The 25,035-nt window shown below is 30.2% G+C and overlaps 1 protein-coding gene across 1 annotated transcript; it reads left to right on the top strand.

Annotated features, from left to right (window-relative positions):
- Positions 1–6,829: 6,829 nt before the first annotated feature.
- On the top strand, positions 6,830–24,705 carry LOC111684859 (putative mediator of RNA polymerase II transcription subunit 26). Its single transcript, XM_023447076.2, has 8 exons — positions 6,830–7,888; positions 8,105–8,212; positions 14,440–14,518; positions 18,532–19,448; positions 19,651–19,782; positions 21,708–22,348; positions 23,243–23,404; positions 23,804–24,705. The coding sequence occupies exons 1-8, from the start codon at positions 7,744–7,746 to the stop codon at positions 23,924–23,926; spliced, it is 2,307 nt and encodes a 768-aa protein (XP_023302844.2). The 5' UTR covers positions 6,830–7,743; the 3' UTR covers positions 23,927–24,705.
- Positions 24,706–25,035: the final 330 nt, after the last annotated feature.

Raw genomic sequence — 25,035 nt, 5'->3', positions numbered from 1 at the left:
TAGTCTAGTCTATAGTGTAGTCTATAGTCTAGTCTATAGTCTAGTCTATAGTCCAGTCTATAGTCTAGTCTATAGTCTAGTCTATAGTCTAGTCTATAGTCTAGTCTAAAGTCTAGTCTTTAGTCTAGTCTATAGTCTAGTCTATAGTTTAATCTATAGTTTAATCTAAAGTCTAGTCTTTAGTCTACTCTGTAGCCTAATCTATAATCAAATCGATATTCTAGTTTATAGCCTAGTCTATAGTCTAGTCTATAGACTAGTTTATAGACTAGTTTATAGTCAAGTCTATAGTCTAGGCTATAATCTAGTCTATAGTCTAGTATATAGCTTAGTCTATAGTATAGCTTATAGTCTAGTTTATACTATAGCCTATAGTATAGCCAAAAGCCTAATTTATAGTCCAATCTCATCTATTGACTAGTATGTTTTCTAGACTATATAGTTTAGTATATGTATTGTCTTATATATGTATGTATGTTCAAGTCAATATGATCCAATCCATAGTAGAGTTTATTGTGTGTTCTTTAACCTTGTATATACTATGTAAAGAGATATAGTCCATAGTTTCTGGACTCCTTCTAAAGGATGGATTAAAGTAGAAGCAGATTTGATAAGAAAATCTTTTAAATTTGTGTTTACATATGTGAATACTTAAGTATATAACAATTGACTATAAAAATTCATTAGTATAATATCTTTAAAATATTGAAATCATTTTTATGATATTAATACATATTACTATAATGTAACACATTTTTCCATTCATTAGTGAGAACAAAAGCCAACAATCCTTAATGCATTTTTGTCTATCATTTAAATGACTGCATTATTTTCGTTTAATTTTCCTTTCATAACATTTTGTGTTTTACAATTTTTGTTTTAAGGGGATATTTCTGTAGGTTTTTTCTTCTAAAGAATCAAATAGATAGGGAGAGCTAAAGGCGTAAAATGTTACATAAACGTAAATTCAGTGGGAGGTAAGGAAAGATAATGCAATATCTAAAATTATTTTAAAAATAATTAAGTTTATTTCTAAAGCTAAGTTTTAAAAGAACTGAGAAAATTATATGCATATATATATTTAGGATATACATATATATTTAGGATTAGGAGATGATCTAGTAGTGACTTTTAAAAGTACGATAGGTTCTACGTGTAGAAAGCTAATTCTTTTTAAAAATTTTCACTAATATTCTTCATTTTTATGGCAATATTGATCCACTGTTTTATCTAGTCCCTAGACTAATGTTTCTAAAGAATTCAGTTATTGAACATCAGGTCCTTATTTGCATATAAGATCAAATTAGCTTTCCGTTTGTTAAAGTCCTTTAATTAAAGGCTTTAATTTAAAAATTTGTTACTAAAAAGTACATATTCGTAAATATGTACATTTTTAGTTCTCCAAGAAGTAGTTAAGTTCATGATGTTTTTTAAAAATATATGTATGTACCATATGTACATGTACCTTCTTATTATGGTACTTAACACATTAAAACACTTAAATACGTTTACACGACTTAAGTGAATATATAAAATAAAAATCTATGTCATTAACAATTATCTTTTTTATGTTTTTTTAATATAAACAACACGTTAATCTGTTATAGAAAAATATTACTATCACATTTTACACTCCATTCATTGCACTAATGTACATGTGTTGCTAATAGAAACAGTGGAGGGCAAAAATAAAGTTATTATGATGATTAACAAAATATAACATAATTCCAATAACTTCAAAACCAATTCTTATTTACATGCATTTATGATAGAAAAAACACTGAAAGAAAAATTGCATGATAAACTTTATTTAATCAGTTAGTTAAACAACTATATACCGTCTGCATTACTTTTAAGTACTTTCATAATGGCTTACATATCTAAACATATGTACAAACGAATGTATATCGGGAATAACGACAAGGGTTGATTATTGTCATAACTGATCTAAATCTATACTGATAATTCAAAGAAATATCTGGTAAATACACATGCAAAGGATCGTCCCTTGACCTAATTCTTGCGCAAAGATATATTCCTCTGGCGACTCTATCAAAATTGATAGATATCTTGGCTTTGAGGGAGACGGAATTCAGGTGATTGTAGAATATTGAGACTGCTCTGGCCCAATCTGATAACGGATAGATTTAGGACTCTCTTCCCTTTTAGTAAGAACTCGATTACGCTTCTAAGAATGGGCATTCTTATAGCTACTATAAAAGATGGTACAACACCATCTATGTGACAGACCAGAGCATTTTGGTAGATTTATTTTTCATGATCTGGTCTGTCTCAGAGATGCGTCACTAGTAAACATAATCAGATTTATTGGGAACATTGTCTGGTTTTCACGAAGGCCACAAGAACCAATTTATCAAAGAGATTAGGGAGGAAAACCATTCTCTCAACATAAGAGAATGACAATTCTAAGGATATCAGAATGAGCCACACGGTCTCCGATTGAACTCGCTAATTAGAGAGCAACTCACATAACCTAACTAACATGCATATATGGGGAACTTCACGTCAAGTGACCCAACTCAAAAATCGATTTTGACGAAATTTTTAAATTTGCACAAACTAAATTTTTAAATTTTAATAATAAATAAATTAAACATTGACCCCCCTAAGTACGGTAGTTCTTGACCGATATAGCTGGGTTGGGCTACTTGACCCAACTTTGCGTACGTATACGCTAGCACTTTTATTGAGTTTTCGCGTTTTATTTTTTACACATAGGGAATGTAAATGGTTTGAACTTTTTTTGCTTACATTTTCTAAATTTTGAAATCGAGTACAAATCGAACTCAAATCAACTAAAATTTGGTATTAAATCAATCTTTTAGATTCATAAATTAATCTTACTTTCACAAGATTGTAACAATACTTAGTTCCTAAAAAGACCCAATACTCAATTATATTTTGTACGTATCGGTTCCGTGTTTTTGTATTTGATTTAAGTAAAACCGTACTTACCGTGTTGACACCGCTTCTCTGTAAACGAATAAAAATATAAAAGTAATATTAGTTTAAAACCTTTAAAATATTAAAATGAGTTTTCAATATTAAATTTTTATCCAGCACTGTTCTATTTTTAATCGTATAATGTACTTTTATGTAGCAGCATTTAGTACAACATGTTGCAATTTATATCATTTCTTATTTTATTCACATTTAAATAGCAAAAAAAAAAAATGTGTGTGTTTAACACCCTCTTAAATTTTGGTTATAAATATTTGTTAAAGTTTTTCATAAATAGCATTTGAAAAGCCATACAAGAGTGGCTTTTTTCAAAGTTAACTTATTTTGTATATAATTTTTTTTCCGCTCATGTATAAAGCAATTTTATTATGCATAAAAAATTACAAACAAAAAAAAATACTCTTAATGTAAAAAGACATGTTATGAGTTGCTAATGTGGCAATATTATGATATGGCAACATATTGCACTAAATTGTATTACAAATATGCAGGGATATACATGTGTACAAGCAGACTTTCAAAGGTGTTACATATTTCAAAATATATGTAGTTTTAAAATTCACTATTATAAACCTTTTATTACATTACCTATTGGTGTATGTTATTACTTTCAACATTACATATAATACATATAATAAAGGGTTTATATTATAATTTAAGTCCCTAGATGGCAAACAATATTGATAACTTAACCAATGTGTTATTTATTTACAGAATTTTTCCATCCCTGTTAAAATTTGCATGCCACTCTATATAGTATTTAAATACAATTATTATTCTTTTTTTTGCGCAAAAACACTTTCTTTTAATTGCCAATGAAATATGGAACAAGTATGTTAAATATTTATGTTTTTTTTTGTTAAATAGTCAAAGTGTTCATTTAAATGGTATACTATTTTTTATGACACTTTTAGCGCAACCGTTAAATGAAATAAAGTTCATTATGAGAATGAATACTAAGGTACAAGTTCGTAACCTCATTTAAGTTGTTAAATATATAAATAAATATATTTAAAAAGCAACATCAGATATCGAAAAATACAACTACCCACGACTTTTCGGTAATTTTTGCTGAAAAGTCCACTTAGTAGAAAATAGATCAATCTAAAGTTTAAAGTTTAATGTATAGTCCATAGTCTAGTCAATATTCAAGTCTATAGTATAGTCTGTAGTCCAGTCTAGTTTATAGTCTAGCCTATATACTACTTTAAGGCTGGCATATTAGTCTAGTCTCTAGTCTATTCTATAGCCTAGTCTACAGTCTATTGTATAGTCTAGTCTATAGTCTAATATATAGTCTAGTCTATAGTCTAGTCTATAGCCTAGTCTAGTCTATAGTCTACTCTAGTCTATAGTCTAGTCTATAGTCTAGCCTATAGTCTAGTCTATAGTCTAGTCTATAGTCTAGTCTATAGTCTAGTCTATAGTCTAGCCTATAGTCAAGTCTATAGTCTAGTCTATAGTCTAGTCTATAGTATAGTCTATAGTCTAGTCTATAGTCTAGTCTATAGTCTAGTCTATAGTCTAGTCTATAGTCTAGTCTATAGTCTAGTCTATAGTCTAGTCTATAGTCTAGTCTATAGTCTAGTCTATAGTCTAGTCTATAGTCTAGTCTATAGTCTAGTCTATATTCTAGTCTATAGTCTAGTCTATAGTCTAGTCTATAGTCTAGTCTATAGTCTAGTCTATAGTCTAGTCTATAGTCTAGTCTATAGTCTAGTCTATAGTCTAGTCTATAGTCTAGTCTATAGTCTAGTCTATAGTCTAGTCTATAGTCTAGTCTATAGTCTAGTCTATAGTCTAGTCTATAGTCTAGTCTATAGTCTAGTCTATAGTCTAGTCTATAGTCTAGTCTATAGTCTAGTCTAGTCTATAGTCTAGTCTAGTCTAGTCTAGTCTATAGTCTAGTCTATAGTCTAGTCCAGTCTATAGTCTAGTCTAGTCTATAGTCTAGTCTATAGTCTAGTCTATAGTCTAGTCTATAGTCTAGTCTATAGTCTAGTCTATAGTCTAGTCTATAGTCTAGTCTATAGTCTAGTCTATAGTCTAGTCTATAGTCTAGTCTAGTCTATAGTCTAGTCTAGTCTATAGTCTAGTCTATAGTCTAGTCTATAGTCTAGTCTAGTCTATAGTCTAGTCTATAGTCTAGTCTATAGTCTAGTCTATAGTCTAGTCTATAGTCTAGTCTATAGTCTAGTCTATAGTCTAGTCTATAGTCTAGTCTATAGTCTAGTCTATAGTCTAGTCTATAGTCTAGTCTATAGTCTAGTCTATAGTCTAGTCTATAGTCTAGTCTATAGTCTAGTCTATAGTCTAGTCTATAGTCTAGTCTATAGTCTAGTCTATAGTCTAGTCTATAGTCTAGTCTATAGTCTAGTCTATAGTCTAGTCTATAGTCTAGTCTATAGTCTAGTCTATAGTCTAGTCTATAGTCTAGTCTATAGTCTAGTCTATAGTCTAGTCTATAGTCTAGTCTATAGTCTAGTCTATAGTCTAGTCTATAGTCTAGTCTAGTCTATAGTCTAGTCTATAGTCTAGTCTATAGTCTAGTCTATAGTCTAGTCTATAGTCTAGTCTATAGTCTAGTCTAGTCTATAGTCTAGTCTATAGTCTAGTCTATAGTCTAGTCTAGTCTATAGTCTAGTCTATAGTCTAGTCTATAGTCTAGTCTATAGTCTAGTCTATAGTCTAGTCTATAGTCTAGTCTATAGTCTAGTCTATAGTCTAGTCTATAGTCTAGTCTATAGTCTAGTGTAGTCTATGGTCTAGTCTATAGTCTATAGTCTAGTCTAGTCTATAGTCTAGTCTATAGTCTAGTCTATAGTCTAGTCTATAGTCTAGTCTATAGTCTAGTCTATAGTCTAGTCTATAGTCTAGTCTATAGTCTAGTCTATAGTCTAGTCTATAGTCTAGTCTATAGTCTAGTCTATAGTCTAGTCTATAGTCTAGTCTATAGTCTAGTCTATAGTCTAGTCTATAGTCTAGTCTATAGTCTAGTCTATAGTCTAGTCTATAGTCTAGTCTATAGTCTAGTCTATAGTCTAGTCTATAGTCTAGTCTATAGTCTAGTCTATAGTCTAGTCTATAGTCTAGTCTATAGTCTAGTCTATAGTCTAGTCTATAGTCTAGTCTATAGCCTAGTCTATAGTCTAGTCTATAGTCTAGTCTATAGTCTAGTCTATAGTCTAGTCTATAGTCTAGTCTATAGTCTAGTCTATAGTCTAGTCTATAGTCTAGTCTATAGTCTAGTCTATAGTCTAGTCTATAGTCTAGTCTATAGTCTAGTCTATAGTCTAGTCTATAGTCTAGTCTATAGTCTAGTCTATAGTCTAGTCTATAGTCTAGTCTATAGTCTAGTCTATAGTCTAGTCTATAGTCTAGTCTATAGTCTAGTCTATAGTCTAGTCTATAGTCTAGTCTATAGTCTAGTCTATGAACTTGTCTATAGTCTAGTCTATAAACTAGTCTAGTCTATAGTCTAGTCTATAGACTAGTCTAGTCTATAGTCTAGTCTATAGACTAGTCTATAGTCTAGTCTATAGACTAGTCTATAGTCTAGTCTATAGACTAGTCTATAGTCTAGTCTATAAACTAGTCTAGTCTAGAGTTTAAAGCGTAGCGTTAACTTAACAATTTAAGAGATATGTTCCTATTGGATCGAAGTTTTACCACACATACATATGTACAGATATGTAAAACCCAACAATAAGGCCGACTATTTTCTCTCTTACATATAAATTGTATGTCGTTTAAATAAATTAAATATTTAAATTTTACTTAAATTTTGGTTTAAAGTAGGCTTTCATATTTAAATATTTCCTTTTACAATTTCTTTCATTACAGATTGATGTCTTCTTCTAAATCTATTATTACGGTTTTAATCTTTATCAATGCCAGCAGCAGTCGTTGAAAGTTAACAAAACTTGTACCAAAAATTCAGAACAATAGTATTAGTGAAAACAATATAAACAACAGCAGCACTAGCAGAAACCAACAATCATATTGTGATAAGAGTACAACAGCGAAAGGACTCCTAGTATAATCCACTGAACAAGGGCCAAACCAAAAAAAATATATATACATAAGAAAGAAAACAGCAGCAGGAACAATAAAATAGAGTTGGTCCTAAACATTTCTAGCCCCACATATTTATAAAAATATTTCAAACAATCGTGGATTTTAAGTAGAAATAATCTCTCCGTCTACAAGAAAACAACAACAGAAAAACGCAATTTTATAAGGAAAAAAATTACTAGATTTACATACTTTTTCAGTATCCACAACTCATCTAGTAAATGTTTAACACAAATTTTCTATTTGAATCTATATATGTGAGAGTTTGTGTGTGTAGATATTTTGACTTGTTGTTGTTAATGCGTTTTTATGAAGGCATTCAAGGATAAAAAGCTTTTATTGAAATAATCCGGCTCAAGTAAAAATAGAATCCTTAACCGAACAATAACATACAATCAAATACCGAAACACCATAAAAATAATAGAGGAGAGTTAGCAGAGTCAAGAGCAGCATAAGAAAACGACAACGAATATTAAATTGAAATATTTTACTACTGGAATCTGACATACATACATAAGATACTTAAACACCAATAAACGCCTTCCTGGGATTTTTTGCTTCTTTCCATCTGTCATTGTGTTTTTCTACTTAACTGCTACTACTTCCTCCTACTTTGTGCTGCTGGAAAAAAACACATATTGAAATTATCATCGTGACACCGTATCAGCCCGCCTAACAGCATCAACATGAAGTTGTCAAAGTTATCTAACCAAACCAATTCGCAAGATCCGCAAGCTGTTAATTCGCGTATATTTGTGGGAAATTTAAATACATTTCAATGTTCTAAAACCGATGTAGAGCGTATGTTTCAAATTTATGGCCGTCTCGCAGGTTTGTAGACATTTGCCACTTAAATAGCATTATGTTTGTAATTTGCTCAGCATGTATGTTGTGCAACATTAATATTTGCTGCTGCAAGTTGTTAGTGGTGCCACAAACTTACTTATACATTATCAATATGTTTAAGATTTAATTAAAGAAATTTTCCACATTTTTTTGTGGCATTTATAATTTTATATCTTTCTGGCGTTTCTTATTTTTTTCTAGGAATTTCCATGCACAAAGGTTATGCATTCGTACAGTTTACAAATCCTTTTGATGCTCGTAATGCCTGTTTGGGTGAAGATGGCAAAATGGTTTTAAGTCAGACATTGGGTAAGTTGAAAGAAAGATTGATGATGTGTATTTGCTTTGGGAAATATGTATGTTTTTTAATTAAATTATAAAAATGGAATTAATCTTATAAGGATATTTTGAAATAAAATATTAGTTAAAAAGAACTGTATCAGTTCCTTTCTAAAAGTCCACCTAATTATACTTAGTATAGCATATCTTGACTAAAGATTGATTTATAGTCTTGATTATAGACCGATCTATAATCTTAACTATGGATCGGTGTACAGAATAGTCGACTGAAAAAATGATCTATAGAACCGATAACCGAATAAAATGTGACTTTTATCTTAACAATAGTCTACTAATAACAGATCTGACTAATATAGTCATAACCACAGACTGATCTAAAATCATGAATAAAGACTGATCTACAATCTTGACTATAGACTGATCTATAGTTTTTAATATTGACTGATCTTAATCTGATCTACAATCTTAACTATAGACTGATCTATAGTTTTGACTATAGATTGATATATAGTCTTTAATATTGACTGATCTTTAGTATTGACTATAAACTGATCTAAAATCTTGACTATAGGCTGATCAATAGTTTTGACTACAGACTGACCTGTAGTCTTGACTATAGACTTATATATAATTACGACAGTCTGCTGTCTTGTCTACAGACTGATCTATAATCTTGACCAATGACTGGTCTATAATCATCACTGCAGACTGATCTATAGACTTGACTTAAGACTGATATATAATCTTGACTATAGATTGATCCATAGTCACACCTATAAACTAACTATATACTGATGTAATGTCTTGATTATAGATCGTTCTATAATCTTGATTGTAGTTTTTGTTATAGACGGATCTATATTTTGAACTATAGGCTGACCTTAACAACTATTTACTTTATACTGACCCATAGACTTGCTTACAGACTTGCCTATAGTTTTGACTAAAAGCTGATCTCTAGTCTTGACTATAGAGCAACCAATTATCCATGTATGTACTAGAGACTCTTCTGATCAAGAATCGTTGACAGATCAACGATACTGACAACAGATTTTATTGAATATAGCCTGATCTATATCTATAATCTTGACTATAGATTGATCCATAGTCACACCTATAAACTAACTATATACTGATGTAATGTCTTGATTATAGATCGTTCTATAATCTTGATTGTAGTTTTTGTTATAGACGGATCTATATTTTGAACTATAGGCTGACCTTAACAACTATTTACTTTATACTGACCCATAGACTTGCTTACAGACTTACCTATAGTTTTGACTAAAAGCTGATCTCTAGTCTTGACTATAGAGCAACCAATTATCCATGTATGTACTAGAGACTCTTCTGATCAAGATTTACTCTTTGACAGATCAACGATACTGACAACAGATTTTATTGAATATAGCCTGATCTATATCTTGTCATTTGCATATCTATAGTCTTGACTATATATTGTTTTGTATTCCTAACCATAGAATGATCTGTAATCTTGACTCTATATAGATCTATATTATTATTATTGATGTAGATTTGAACAGAGTCTGATCTATATTTGTAATTATAATCTTGATTTTTAAAATATGGTTTGCAAAGAGTTTATTCTTTCGCGCACTATAACTCAGTGAGTTCATGACAGATATTGTTTAAAGTTGTGTCTACGCTACTATCAATTAAATATTTTGTTATCCAGTTCCACTACTATATAAAAAATTTTATTTCTTCTTATCAATATTTGGGTATTTTAAATAAAATTTAACCTAATTTTGAATTAAAAAAAGTATATTAATTCATGGAACTAATAATTACACTTTATTATGATAAATTTCAATTTTTATCTTACATTTTTGAAAAATATTTGTGTATTTATATACATACACATGTATGTACGTATACGTACTATATTTTGCCAATTGACCTTTGATCCAACAAGTCATGTGTGAAAATATGAATATGAATGAGTACGAGAACATAAATGTTGCATGCAAAACCTCTTTTAATAAAATATCAATTTATTTTTATAGCACTTTGTCTGTTGCTGCTTGGTTGTATGGTTGGTTGGTTGATATTGCTGTCGTTGTTGTTTTCATTTTCTTTCCAATACTTTCAATTGGACTGCATTTTCTCGTTTCTCACTCTAGATGATACTGAAATCATGGCAGTCAGTATTTTATAGATACACTCATCCATCCATCTATATATATACACATACATACATACAACTATAACATACTTATTCATATGTCGAATTCATTACAATGTTTAATGAAATTTCACACCTTTATTGGAAAATGTATGAAATATTTCATGTGAATATTTTTGTTTATAGATAAGAGCAAAATTTTAGTAGAAATGATGTCAGAAAAGAGATAAATAAAAATATAACATTGAAATAATTATATAGATATAGATCGGTAATAAAAGAAATCTTTTAGACTATGTTTAAGATTTGTTATAAATAGAGGCTTTCGCTTTTGTCAATTAATTGTTCGTCTTTTTTTTTTGCCCTTACTGTAATTGCATCAGGAATAAATACATACATGAATACCAAATCACTTTTGTCTTTTTCGTTTTTGGATGAGAAGAGAGCGGATGAGTAAGTGCAAGCTTTTATGAATTTTAAAGAAACTCCAAAATATTTACTTCATACTCTCAGCGAACAGGAATAGTACACCAGGACATTGTTCATAGTTTATGAACAAGAGCTCACTAGAGAAGTAAAAACATGAGACAAGTGAATATATATTTTTATTTTTGGGAAAAATAAAAAAAAAAATTAATAAAGTAAAATATTCATAGGAGATGGAAAAGAAGATGAAAAGTAGGGTTTTCTTCTAAAAGAAAATTTTTCTAGAAAATAAATCTATAGGAAATTTTCTAAAAAAGAAATTTATTGCAAATTTTCTAAATTTATGGAAAATTTTCCAAAGAAGGAAATTTATGGAAAAACTAAATGAAGAAAATTTGTTGAAAATTTTCTAAATGAAGAAAATTTGTTGAAAATTTTCTAAATGAAGAAAATTTGTTGAAAATTTTCTAAATGAAGAAAATTTGTTGAAAATTTTCTAACTGAAGAAAATTTATAGAAAATTTTCTTTCTAAAAGAAGAAAATTTATCGGAAATTTTCTAAAAGAAGAATGTTTAACGGAAATTTTTTAAAAATGTTCTAAAAGAAGAAAATTTATCGAAAATGTTCTAAAAAAAGAAAATTTATCGAAAATGTTCTAAAAGAAGAAAATTTATCGAAAATGTTCTAAAAGAAGATAATTTATCGAAAAAGTTCTAAAAGAAGATAATTTATCGAAAATGTTCTAAAAGAAGAAAATTTATCGAATATGTTCTAAAAGAAGAAAATTTATCGAAAATGCTCTAAAAGAAGAAAATTTATGGAAAATTCTCTAAGAAATGAAAATTTATCGAAAATTCTCTAAGAGATGAAAATTTATCAAAAATTCTCTAAAGATGAAAAGATGAAAATTTATCGAAAATTCTCTAAAAATGAAAAATATATCGAAAATTCTCTAAAAAATGAAAATTTATGAAAAATTCTCTAAAAGATGAAAATTTATCGAAAATTCTCTAAAAGATGAAAGTTTATCGAAAATTTTCTAAAACAAGAAAATTTATCTAAAATTTTCTAAAGAAGAATAATTTATTGAAATTTCAAAAAAGAAAATATATCGATTTAAAGTTTTGGTTCATAGTGTGAAATTATTTTAACAAATATTACAAAAAAAAGTTGTCCCCTTATTTTAATAGATTCAAAACCCCTAGTGAAGTGAAAAGAAAAACAAATGTGTAAATTTTACAGAAAACATATTTATGCACTTAGCGTTTACACTTATGCACTCTGGCAGACTTACATATAACTACAGATAAATTTGATGATGCCATTTCACAATATGGTTTTCATAAAAATATTGTTGTATTTTTTCTTACTTTTTTTCTACAGAATTATTGAAGAAAATCTGTGTGTTTAATATTATTTGCAGAGAATGAAAATGTATTTAAAGTTGTGGGACAGAGAAAGAAATTAAAATAATATTTTAACAATTTTATAAAATTGAAATGAAACTTTTAAAATCATTTTTATTTTTTTTCTTACTGCTACTGCTGCTGCTTTTCCTGCAGCCACTTTAAACCATTTAAGTGCTTATTTCTGTAAGCGGCGGAAATCCTTCTTATTTTTATCCTTAATCTTAATTATACTTAAAAGTCTACAAGAGTTTTTTTTCATTCCTTCAACTAAACATTTTTAAGGCTGTAGAGGAAAGACAAAAGCGAGAAAGGAAAAAATAAAGCAAAGTAAAAATATTTTTCTAAAACAAAAAATGGAAAAATATATTATACTTGACAGCCATAGTGGTAATTTTTTCACCGCTTTCATTCTTGGGTTCTATTTCATTGCTGTTGTTTTATTCCTGTTTTACCTTGCCCATTTTTTTGTTGCACCATCCCCCCCTGTCTGTCCTTATTAAAGGCATATTTGTTTTGTGTTTTTTTTTTCTCTTAAACATTTCATGGGTGTGCTTCTTAAATATATAATTCGGAAATCTTAAGAATTATGTGAAGTACCTTGTTGTTGAAGTTTTTTCATAACAAATTTCATATTTTTTTTCGTTATCCCTAAATGTTGACTGTCACACCCTTTTCATATTGTTTCGTTTTGTAAATATGATGGCGTGTAATATTTTTTACATTTTTTTATATTTAAACAAAGTTTTCTGTTTTTTGTATTACAACTTTTTAAATAGATGATTGCGAAAATATGAAGACAATTTTTATTAAGACAAATGGTCGTTGATTGATTTATGAGTTGCGTTCTAAAGTTGTAAGTGCTTAGTTTTTGTTATAACAATTTTGGGAATACAATTTTAAGTGTTTTTTAATTTTTCTAGTAATTAATTGAAACAACAATTTCATATCAAATTTCTAAAAAATTGTAAATAAATTCTTAATCTGTAGGTAGTTCTTTAATTAATATTAATTTAAATAAAAAGTAGAATAATTTAATGTACGCCTAATATACAAACATACGTGAATGTCGAAACGCTTTAAGTGAGCACCTGTCATGACGGCCTTATTTCGCGGTGGGTTTTTTCAATCACTGCGTAAGCTTTTGCACCAACTCACCATCGCCTCAATGTGTATTTTACAAGGTAGCAATTTACGTTTACGGTCTAGTATACGTGTACTCGAGCTATCTAATCTCTGAGCCATTGCTGCCCCGTTGCCTAACAACTGTGGTGCAAAAACCTCACATCCGTTTACAACCACACAGATGGGATGAGTTGGCAACAGCACCTGAAGACGTAACCTGTAGACCGATTTACGAATCTATCAAATAAGCCGAGACTTTGTCCTTACACACAGGACACACTGTGTGTAAATCTGGTATGAATAGAGGTCCAATCATACCTGGATAAGGAAGGAAAATTCAATGGTGACACGTGAATAAAATTCCTTTCGTCCAGCTCATTCAATCCTGCACAGTTCTCATTTAACCGATACATATATAAGAGAAACATACGACACACTTATTCTAGGCTCGTACACTTACTCCCTTCCAACGCTTAGTCCCACAGTCACTCCTCTGTAGGGTATCTGTTGTCATTGGCAACAACACCGAACTTCTCCCGAATACTTTAAAACTAAAAAAAAAAACTTTAAAGAATTTAGAACAAAGCATTGTAGAATATTTTTCCCTTTTTTGCAAGATAATGAATTGTCTCTGTACATTAACTATTTATTTGAATTTCATATGAATGGATAAAAAGTCATGAAATTATTTAAGTTTTTTTTCATACTTTTTATCATTTTTTATTAAGACAAGTACGAAACAAAACAAAGCCTTTTTGTTGTTTATTATTTTCGCCCACAGTAAATAATGGCAAAAAAAATTATAAAATTCAAATAAAAATAGAAACCCATAACTAGACTATAAAGACAATGAAAATAATATGTGGCCGAATACAAAAGTTTTGTTATGAAACTTTGTTTTGAGCCTTATTTCTTTTTTTTTCGTTTTTGTGTTGGCCATAAATTTTACTCGAAAACAATGACCAGAATGAAAATAAACAAACAAACTGAAATGAAATGAATAAAAATGAACTAAACTAAGTACTCATATGTAATTTTCATTTATGCACAAAAATCTTTTATTAAAATTAAACTTTTTATATTTTATTATTATAATAATGCATTTTTCATATATAACTCTCTTCTGTTTTAGATGTCAACATGGTGGCAGAACCAAAACCCCATCAAGTGGGCCGCAAAAGACAGAATGTTAATAAAACCGGAAATGATTGGTAAGTACTTTAAACATAAAAAGGGTGGCTTCTAAATTTTAGTAATAAACCGAATAATTTTTTTTTTCATAGAAAAAAGTTTTAAAAATATTTAAAACATTTTGTTGCTTTTTTTGCAACAGCTATAAATTGTTGACCCTAGAAAATATTTGCCATAGATTATGCATGTATGTGTGTAATTGTTTAAAACATTTCTGTTTGTGAAATTTTACGCGAGAACTTGTCATGTATTGGTACTTTGTCTTTGTCCCTGGCATGTTATGTAGAGACTGTTGAAAAAAAAAACATTCACAAAAATACATAATAAAATACTGACATTTTCGTTGTTTCATATTTTCTGTTTACGTACATACATTGGTCTTTGCCATTATTCCTTCGACTATAGCACACTACTATTGCAACGTTAGCTTTCCGGTTATATGTAGCTGTCATCATTATCCTGGCCATCAACTACAAATGTCAACTATTGTATATAGTGTTGACAGAACACTCAAACCTATAGATTTCAATGGCATATATACAGGCTCACACAACTATTAAGGCGACAACAACAGATTCACATACCCCAATACATATTTGGTAGTTTATAACTTGAGGTCAGACAAAAACTGCAAAAAAAGTGAAAACTACAGTCAGAAATATGTTGGGATAAAAAAGTTGTACAATTTGAATGTTTGCATGTGAGGATAGTTTATAGAGTTTTGCCGAATTTTATATTTGCTATTCGGTAGTCGATCAATATGATTCTAGTTCAGTCATATTTCCGTTCTAGTTCAGTTCTAGTTCAGTTCTAGTTCAGTTCTAGTTCAGTTCTAGTTCAGTTCTAGTTCAGTTCTAGTTCAGTTCTAGTTCAGTTCTAGTTCAGTTCTAGTTCAGTTCTAGTTCAGTTCTAGTTCAGTTCTAGTTCAGTTCTAGTTCAGTTCTAGTTCAGTTCTAGTTCAGTTCTAGTTCAGTTCTAGTTCAGTTCTAGTTCAGTTCTGGTTCAGTTCTAGTTCAGTTCTAGTTCAGTTTGGATCAGTTCTAGTTCAGTTCTAGTTCACTTCATATAAGTTTTTTCGATTCGTTTGAAAATTAATGAACATTTTTAAAAATCTCTCAGTATTTACAAATATATTAAACCATTGCACCGAACACACTTTATTAGGTGTGACACTTTAAAAAATGCTTGTTCTCCTCGAAAATTACAGTCAAACAAATAATTCAAAAAATATGTGTACAACTCGCTACATTGTCCGAAAAAGACATTTAAGTGATGAATTGTTGTATTGTTTGTTATTTACACAAGGAAACCTCAAAAAATACGAGAGTCAAATTTTGACTTTATTCGTAATTTGGTTTTTAAGGTTCTTAGTTTGTTTACAGACATTTAACCAGACAAATACTCACACACACACAAGAACAGCCCATACAAATATAAAAGTTTGCAGTATTATACAGTAGAGTACAATAAAATAGTAAAGGACGTATTGCATGAAAATGATTGTATACTTTGTAAAATGTTAGAGATATTTTATTAAATAACATGACAACTGAATATATGTTATCGTTTGAATGCTCTTTTGTGGGTCATATTTTTTTTTTTTTTTTTGTTCTTTACACTTTATGGGAAACTGCTTAATGACATGTAAATAAAGGCGAAGAATTCCTTTCTGACGAAAAAATGGCAACAGCAAATAAATATTTTGTTTATTTTTACCCAGCCTTTTCTTAAATTTTGTTGATAAACGTTTTCTTTTTCGGTTGGAGTTTTGTTTGGTCCTTTCACTCAATTTTCACATTCTTGTGAAAATTATATAGTTAAATTTGTTTTTTTTTCATTTAAATTTTCTTGCTTGCATACACATTTACAGTTTTTTTTACAAATGTGTTGTGTTTCCCCTTCCCCCTTTAGTCCTTTTTGATACGTTCTTTCTATGTTTTTAACAGTTAACTAAAATGTAGTGTAGTGTGGCCATGAGTGCTGTCAATTTGTCAAATTCCCAACTTAAATAGAAAAATAAAATAAGCACACATATACATACATATGTACATACCAAAAATAACAAAATATAATAATGAAATTTTAATTAAAATGCTCACTCATGTGACGTATGAAATTGTGTATTTAATTTAAAATTCAACTGTTAAGTTTTGTATTTTTTGTAATTTTCTTTTATAATTTTGGGAGTGTTATATTACATTTAAGTATTTCCGGTAGATTAGTGTGTATGGAACAAGTTCATATCTTCCAATAGACAATAGAAATCTATGGCTTTTTCAAAGTTTAATGTTTCTAATCTCTCGATGTCTTTGAGATACTAGTTAATGCATCGACAGAGAGCTCTCTTAAGGCTCATTTCCGGATACAGACCTAATTGGTTCTAAAATCTAAATTTCTAATTTCGGAAGTGACTTTTTCAGCTTTCTTGAACAAAAAACTCACACATTTATCAAACAAACCACTTCGATAATTTTTCATCTCTTTTTACCAAAATTAAGATTGCATTCCTTTCTTCACTAGTAGTGATCTTTAAAGAGAGTTTTTGCCTTTATATCTACAGTAGAAAGTGTAGGAATACTTTGTCTTCTTGAAAAACTATCGGGTTGTATTTGAAAGTAAATGTATAATCAACCAATACATTCAACTATATGTACTAAGGATAACTGTTGTATACAATCATATCAAAGTCCATTAATATATTTCACTGCCAATAAGAAAAGTTCATCAATCATCAATTATTTTCATTTATAAACACACCGACACATACGTTACATGTTTGCTAGTGTTTGTATTGCTGTTTATAGTTTTATTTATTTAGTTTAGTTACAAATACACTTTATATTCCATAGTTATTTAAGAGCGATAAACTTAAAGGATATATACATAAGTATATGTATGTATTTGTATTATAGTAATATGTATTTACTTAATAAGTTTGAAATGGTTAGTGTAGAGTTTTTTTGAAAATTTAAAGAAAAATTTTTCTGATTTTGATAATATGTTGGAAATAAATATATAAATTCCATAAAGTAAAATTCTAACACGTCCGTCATTCTGCCTGTTAAAGCCACAATAGAGTGAATGTTTCAAGCTTTAGATAAAAATACACGACAAACTTTAGGACACGATATCTCGAAATCCGAATATTCGGATTCAGCATAGATTAATACTTTAGAAATGTATACTTTATTATCTGGTGCAAAGAACTAATGAAGCATATTTTTTAACAACTCTATCAATTTAAAGTATCAAGAAGCTTAATCATGGCACAAACTATGCTTTAGTTCCTTACCACAATCGCTCCCCCCCCAAAAAAACAGAACTTCTCCTCCACCTTGATTCAAAATTCTAAATAACACTCAATTTCATATTTACATATAACTTTAACAGAAACTTTTGTTGGGTCAGTTTAGATTTTTTCGTTTATTTTTCACCAAAATCAAATATTGACATTATCGCAACAAAGTTTAACAGACCATATTTTTTCGTACAACAAAATCTGTTTGTTTTTGTTTTTCTTTGTTTCAATAAATATGTATTGAAAACAATTTTAAAGTGACCTCTACTATAGAGAGTTTAGTGAGTTGTTGAGAAAAACAACCACAACAACGATGACAACAAAAACACATAAAACATTTATTGATTGCTGGCAACTTTTCATTGTTGTGGGTTGAAATTGTTAGTTTTGTTTGTTGTACTAGTAAATAAGTGTAAACGTTTTTTTGGTAGTCTTTTTCTCACCCAACTTCCAATACCAAGGGCAGGGACAGCGATAAATTTGTTGACTAAATGTTTGGGTCAAAAACTGAATGGTAATTTGTAAACAATGTCCTGTTAAATGGAGCGACAATAAGCGCATCAATTTATTTGCGTTGGCCACTTTTTTCCCCATTGAGTTTATTTGTTTTGTGTACTAGAATGTAAACTTTGGATATGGAACAATTTGTGTGTTGACAATTCAATTAATAGCGATAAAATTGAAATTGTTTTTACTTTTGCTCATATTTTTTCCATTTTTTATGTTTTTTTTTAGGGACTATTTCTATGACAGCTACTGTTCATCCACCCTGAATCGCAGCAATTCGTTACGTCCTAAAAAACGAAAACGTTTGATGAGCAATTCCAGCCGCATGGTTTCACTTAATGATGCAGTCAATAGTAATAATATTAATGCTGCGGTAGCAGCAGCTGCTGTGGCTCAACAACAACAGCATTTAGCTCAACAACAGCAACATCATCAACAACATCAGCAGCAGCAAGTTGCTGCTGTTGCAATGGCTGCCATGGCGAATTTACTGCCTCAACAACAGCTATTGTTGCATCAACAAAATCTTATATCAAATTCAAATGGTGCTACTGCTATAGCAGCTGCAGCCTCTTGTAATGGTTCCACTACCACCCCTCATCATGCCAGCCTTAATGTTTTCCTGCAACAGCAGCAACAACATCATCATATGAAACAGCAGCAACAAGCTGCTGCTGCAGCTGTTGCCGCAGCCCAATATGCGGCCGTTACAAATGGTGGTCTACAGTTAAAAATGAATTCACCCATGAGTCAACAACAATCGATTGCCTCATCGGCCGCATCAATGCTCACGCATAACAGCGAACAACAATTGTCTACCACAACATCGCCCACAACACATCAAACACAAATGTTACATACATCACAGCAACATCATCTCCATCAACAACAACAGCAGCAACAACAACAAACTTCAGGACATTTGATGCAACCGTTATCGTTAACCTTGTCACCACAGCAAAATCATCACAACCACCTTCAGCAACAACAACAACAACATCATCATCAACAACAGCAGCAACAACAACAACTTAAACAACAGTCATCCCAATGTCAACAGCAACAACAACAGCATCAGCAAATTCTGACTCAGCAAACAGAACAAGTATCAATGAATCAACAATGGGGTCCATTTAAAGTTTATAGTGAGTATTTATTTATATGTCTGCTGATATCTTGATTTTTTTACACAGATGTTTTGTACTACAATTTTGGAAAGCAGGGAAGATAATTTTCTTCTAGTTCTTTTTATTATTTTAATATTAACGAATTCTTTATTATACTTTAAATATATTTTCAAAACTTCATTTAAAACTTCTGTTTCTTTTTTGTTTGTTCTTCTTTCAGGCAATCCTGACACATTAATTTGCGGCAATTGTCGAGAATGTTTCAACGAGTTGGCTGAATTATTAGACCACAAGAGAAGTTATTGCAAACTTAGGTTCACATGCAAATGCCAAGATATAACATTGCCAACAAGTAAGTACACATAATTACATACATTTGTATCTATGAAAATGCCCAACAAACATTTGCAATTTATTTGTTATCAAATAAAAATACTTGGGTTTTCTTAAGGCTGAATAATGGCTGTTTAAGATTCTTTAAGAATATGTTACTTAAAGATAGAAACTTGAGATTTTAAAATGCTATTGTTTGCTGGGTATATAACTAAAACTCATCGTACACGTACAACTATGCAAAATGCAACAATGATGATGTTTATTTTATTATTATGGCATATGTTGTAAGTTTTAAGCAACAATACAGTAGCGCTGACTAGTTAAGGAGAAGTAAATATCGTAAATTTCCAAACTGAAGTTATTTAACAATTGCTTATTATAGTCTCATCTAGTCTAGTCTATAGTCTTCTGTATAGTCTCATCTATCTGGTCTGTAGACTGGTAGATAGTACAGTCAATAGTCTAGTCTTTAACTTATAGTTTAGTTTATAGTGAGGAATATAATTTCCTGAATAACATACTTTCAAGATCTAATTTCGACTAATGCCTGATATTGGGAAAGAAATTGCCTCAGAGTTTCACTGTCCTCTCCACATGCTCTTAATTCCTCCAATTTTGTATAGATGTGCTCCTGATGTAATCCTGTGAGAATACTCAGAACACGTACCATCTTACTAACCTCGCCTTGCTCTCATCAGGGTCACCTCATAGGATCTTTGCGATTCTGTCCACCGTTTCATTATTCCAAGAGAGTTTATAGGATTTTCTCACTAATAGTTTTAATTCAGCTTTATTTGCGTTGAATGATTGTACGTTTCCAGAGCATTGTTTGAAGTAGTACAAATCAGCCTCACCTCCGTCTGCAAAAGTGCCGGGAAAATACCAGCCGGTCCTACAGATTTATAGAGAGCAAAGAACTTGATCGACTATCTGTGGCAAGGTTTTAAGTTGGAAGGACGTTAAACTTATCGATAGATATAACAGATATAGGGAAATCAATCCCGCTTCCTTTTGCAAAAGTTCCAGGAAAATGCCATCTGTCCCTGTAGATTTATAGGGAGCAAAGCACTTGATCGCCCAATACCGTGTCATTGATGAACCTAGTCTAGTCTATAGTATATTAAAATTAATTAACCTTATATCAGTCCCACTGTTGTAAGTATACAGTGTACTATTCTGTAGCAAGTTCTTAAAGTGTTACAAATGAATTGTGTTTATATAGGTGTTAGTAAGTATGCTTAAAGTATGGATATATGTATGTACGTCTGCGTTTAGAAGGATGTTTTGTTTGTAATTAATTTATTATTGTTTAACACTTAAACAATAAACAATTGTTTTGAGGGCATGCTGCAATTGCTGTTTTATATGTATAAAATAGAAACAAATATGCATACACACATACATACATATGTATGTATAAACAGTGTTAGAGTATTAGTTACAAAAACAAAAAAAAAACTAGTATAGAATTACAAGCAAAATATTTAAAAATGGCAAAAAGTCCAGGAGGAGTGGGTGTTGTTGGTCCTATAAATAACAGTATTAAACAAAAGTTTTTTTCAAGGATCAAGGCTGTACTAGGAAAACAGATGTTGATGCTGTTGTTTATTTAACAACATGATACATTGTTTAATGTGGTTGAAACAAACTATTTCTTTGGCTTGTTTGCTACTTAGTTTAAAAAGTATTAGAAAAAAATGGTCAATTTCTTGAAATATGTTTAAAATTGAGTTGTTTATGAGTCTGTTACTGGCAAATATATTTCAAAAATATGAAAAATAAAGAAAATATGAAAGAGTAGAATTCTACAAAATTTGTAATAAAATCTCCTTAAAACTTTAATTTTTAACAAAAACTTAAAATGTTTATCCTATACATATACACATTTTGTTTATTCAATTACTAACAACTAATTGTACAAAATTTTAACTTTCACTTTAGAAAATCCACCCAATGGTGCTAAATTACTGTGTGCCGTTTGTAAGGATGCCTTTAACAATCCCTGGGATCTAATGGTACATGCTCAGGCTGCTCATATGGTCAATATTTATGAATTGGGCAATGAACCTAATAACAACAACAACAGTAAAAATATCAACAACAACGTAACCAGTAATGGTAGCATCATTAGTGAAAACCATTTAACTGCTGAAGAGCTGGACAACAACAACATTTCAATATCAAACAACAATAATAACAAGGAGCCTAATAACAACAATCTACATTGCAGCAATGATAACAATGATACCAACAATAATAACAACAAAAACCACAACAATGTCCTGCCATTGTCACAGACAGCAACTGCAACAACTTGTTTTTCAATACCCGATGTTAAAATGCAAGCACCCATACAATCATCATCATCAATGGTCAATATAAATAGTACGGATGTTGCTCTAATAAATGCAACTAACGGCAACAATTGTAGCATCAGCAATAACAACAACATTTTATCATCGTCATCTTCATCATTGTTGGGAGATGGCAGCAGTAGTACCAGTGATACCGAAGCCCATTTGAGTATGGAGCTTAAATTTGGCATTTGTAACAGTCCAATTGGCTCAATCACTAATAAAGAGGTAAGTTCAAACAAACGTTTACTGCCAAAAAAGGATTTTTTATTTGTTTGTTGGGTCAGTTTGTTTAAACAATCTTAGTTCCGTATGTTTTTGTTTTTGAATGTGGTTGAATTGGTTAAGCGGGATATGTAAAAGTTTTTTGAAATGTTTTATTAATTATTTTTGTTCATTTGATTTGAAGGACTTTGTTTTATTATAATTTATTTAATGTGGCAGAATTCTTTAAAGCTTTCATTCGTAAGTTATAAGAAAAAAGACTGAAGAGTCTGAGGAAAGTAATTTTCAAAAATGTAGAAACACAACAATGCCATCCCTATTTGTGCTGATCTATGAGTAGGAGAGAAGTATGACACTGAACTAGAACTGAATTTGAACTGAACTGAACGGAACTAGAACTGAACTAGAACTGAACTAGAACTGAACTAGAACTGAACAAGAGCTGAACTGAACTAGAACTGAACTGAACTAGAACTGAACTAGAACTGAACTAGAACGGAACTAGAACTGAACTAGAACTGAACTAGAACTGAACTAGAACTGAACTAGAACTGAACTAGAACTGAACTAGAACTGAACTAGAACTGAACTAGAACTGAACTAGAACTGAACTAGAACTGAACTAGAACTGAACTAGAACTGAACTAGAACTGAACTAGAACTGATCTAGAACTGAACTAGAACTGAACTAGAACTAAACTAGAACTGAACTGGAACTGAGCTAGAACTGAACTAGAACTGTTCTCTTCTTCTCTTAGAACTGAATTAGAATTTCTCTTAAATACTGTGATAAAACTTTAAACATTTGCAGAAATTTTCATCAATTTTAACATTTTTTAACCCAAATTTCAAAAGTATTTTAACCATGTTTCTTTATTTGTATCTCTTCTCTTTTAGGATAGTCATCGTGATGATGTCTCTTTAGACGGCCGGATGTCAGATGATATTAAAATGATACATACTAATGGATCCATGTCATCACGTGGCAGTTCACCAGCCATGGACAACGATGAAATGTCAACAACACAAAGAAATTGTATTGTGCGAACTTTAAGCATCGTAAGTAGTTGACTTTTAAAGCAAATATAAGCTTAAATTTATAGTTGTAAATATGCTCTACAATTGTATGCATACATATCTATGTATGAATGAACATATGCATGTACGAATGAATCTGAGTGAATCTGTTTATTTATGGCAATAAATTATTTTAATAAATTAAAATTCCACAAAAAGAATAAATATTATAAATTAAGTGAAAATAATTGAAAACATAAAATGGATGATAATAAAATGCAATAACGTACAAATTCAACGTTCAACATCAACAAATTGTTTTACAAATTGAAATGAAAATATTTATACTTTAATAATGTTTATACAACAATATATTTTTTTGTTTGTTTGTTTATTTGCCATTTATCCTCAACAATTTGTTCTCTCTTTCGTTCATTGCAGGAGGCAACCACTGTTAATACTCCCACAACAACGGCCACATTGGGTTTAATACCCAACAGTTTGGGTTTAAGCTTGAATAACGCCACAGCAGCAAATGCTGCAGCTGCTTTAGCACCACAATAAACGGACAGACAGTCATGCTATATTCAATATTGCTGATTTTTTGTCTGTCCTTCCTCGTATGTGTCTGTCGTTCGCTGTCTGTTTGCATATGGATGGTTATAGATATGTTTTTTTTTGTTTTGTAACTGCTGCAAACAGATCCGAATGCAGAATATACCAAAAACCACAAAAAATATATAACAATAACAACAAATACTCATACAATACTGTATAAACCAACAATGGTAGACAACAAACAATTTGTTCGCACTTTTTTTAAACAATTTTCTCGGCTAAAAAGGAAAACAACAACAAAAATTATTATTTTGGCGGACAAATGCTGATTATGCTACAAACCTACTATGACTACTACTACTACTACAACCAGCACTTTATAGCAGGCATTTATGCAGCTAGCAGTAAGCTAACCAGACAGTCACACACTCACATGCCTGAAAATTCCAGGATATACATTTGTATAGATGTATATTACCAGCGAAATGAACGTCAAGATTATAAATTATTTAAGCCTTCAGTTGCAGTTTTTGAACTTAAAACTATACAATGGTAAATATAATAATGAATATTGTATACACATACATACAAACATATATGTATACGTATGTATTGGCATTTAGTTTTTTATGCTGCACTTTGTATCCCAAAAACAATTTCAAAGCGAAAAAATACTTTATTATTTTGGTTTTTTCTACTTTTCAAATTTTGATTATAGTAAAACTACACAGATGATATATTTCAAATAGCACAATTTGTAATTTCTATTTGTTTAGATTTCTCTAGTTCAGTTCTAGTTCAGTTTTAGATTAGTTCTAGTTCTAGTTCTAGTTCAGTTCTAGTTCAGTTCTAGTTCAGTTCTAGTTCAGTTCTAGTTCAGTTCTAGTTCAGTTCTAGTTCAGTTCTAGTTCAGTTCTAGTTCAGTTCTAGTTCAGTTCTAGTTCAGTTCTAGTTCAGTTCTAGTTCAGTTCTAGTTCAGTTCTAGTTCAGTTCTAGTTCAGTTCTAGTTCAGTTCTAGTTCAGTTCTAGTTCAGTTCTACTTCAGTTTTAGTTAAGTTCAGTGCAAGATGTAGTAGTTTCAATGTAGAATATAAATAGTAAAGAAACAAAAACTT

This window comes from Lucilia cuprina, chromosome 5 (assembly GCF_022045245.1).
Source record: "Lucilia cuprina isolate Lc7/37 chromosome 5, ASM2204524v1, whole genome shotgun sequence".
Classification (NCBI taxonomy): domain Eukaryota; kingdom Metazoa; phylum Arthropoda; class Insecta; order Diptera; family Calliphoridae; genus Lucilia; species Lucilia cuprina.
This window is presented reverse-complemented; position numbering and strand designations above follow the sequence as displayed.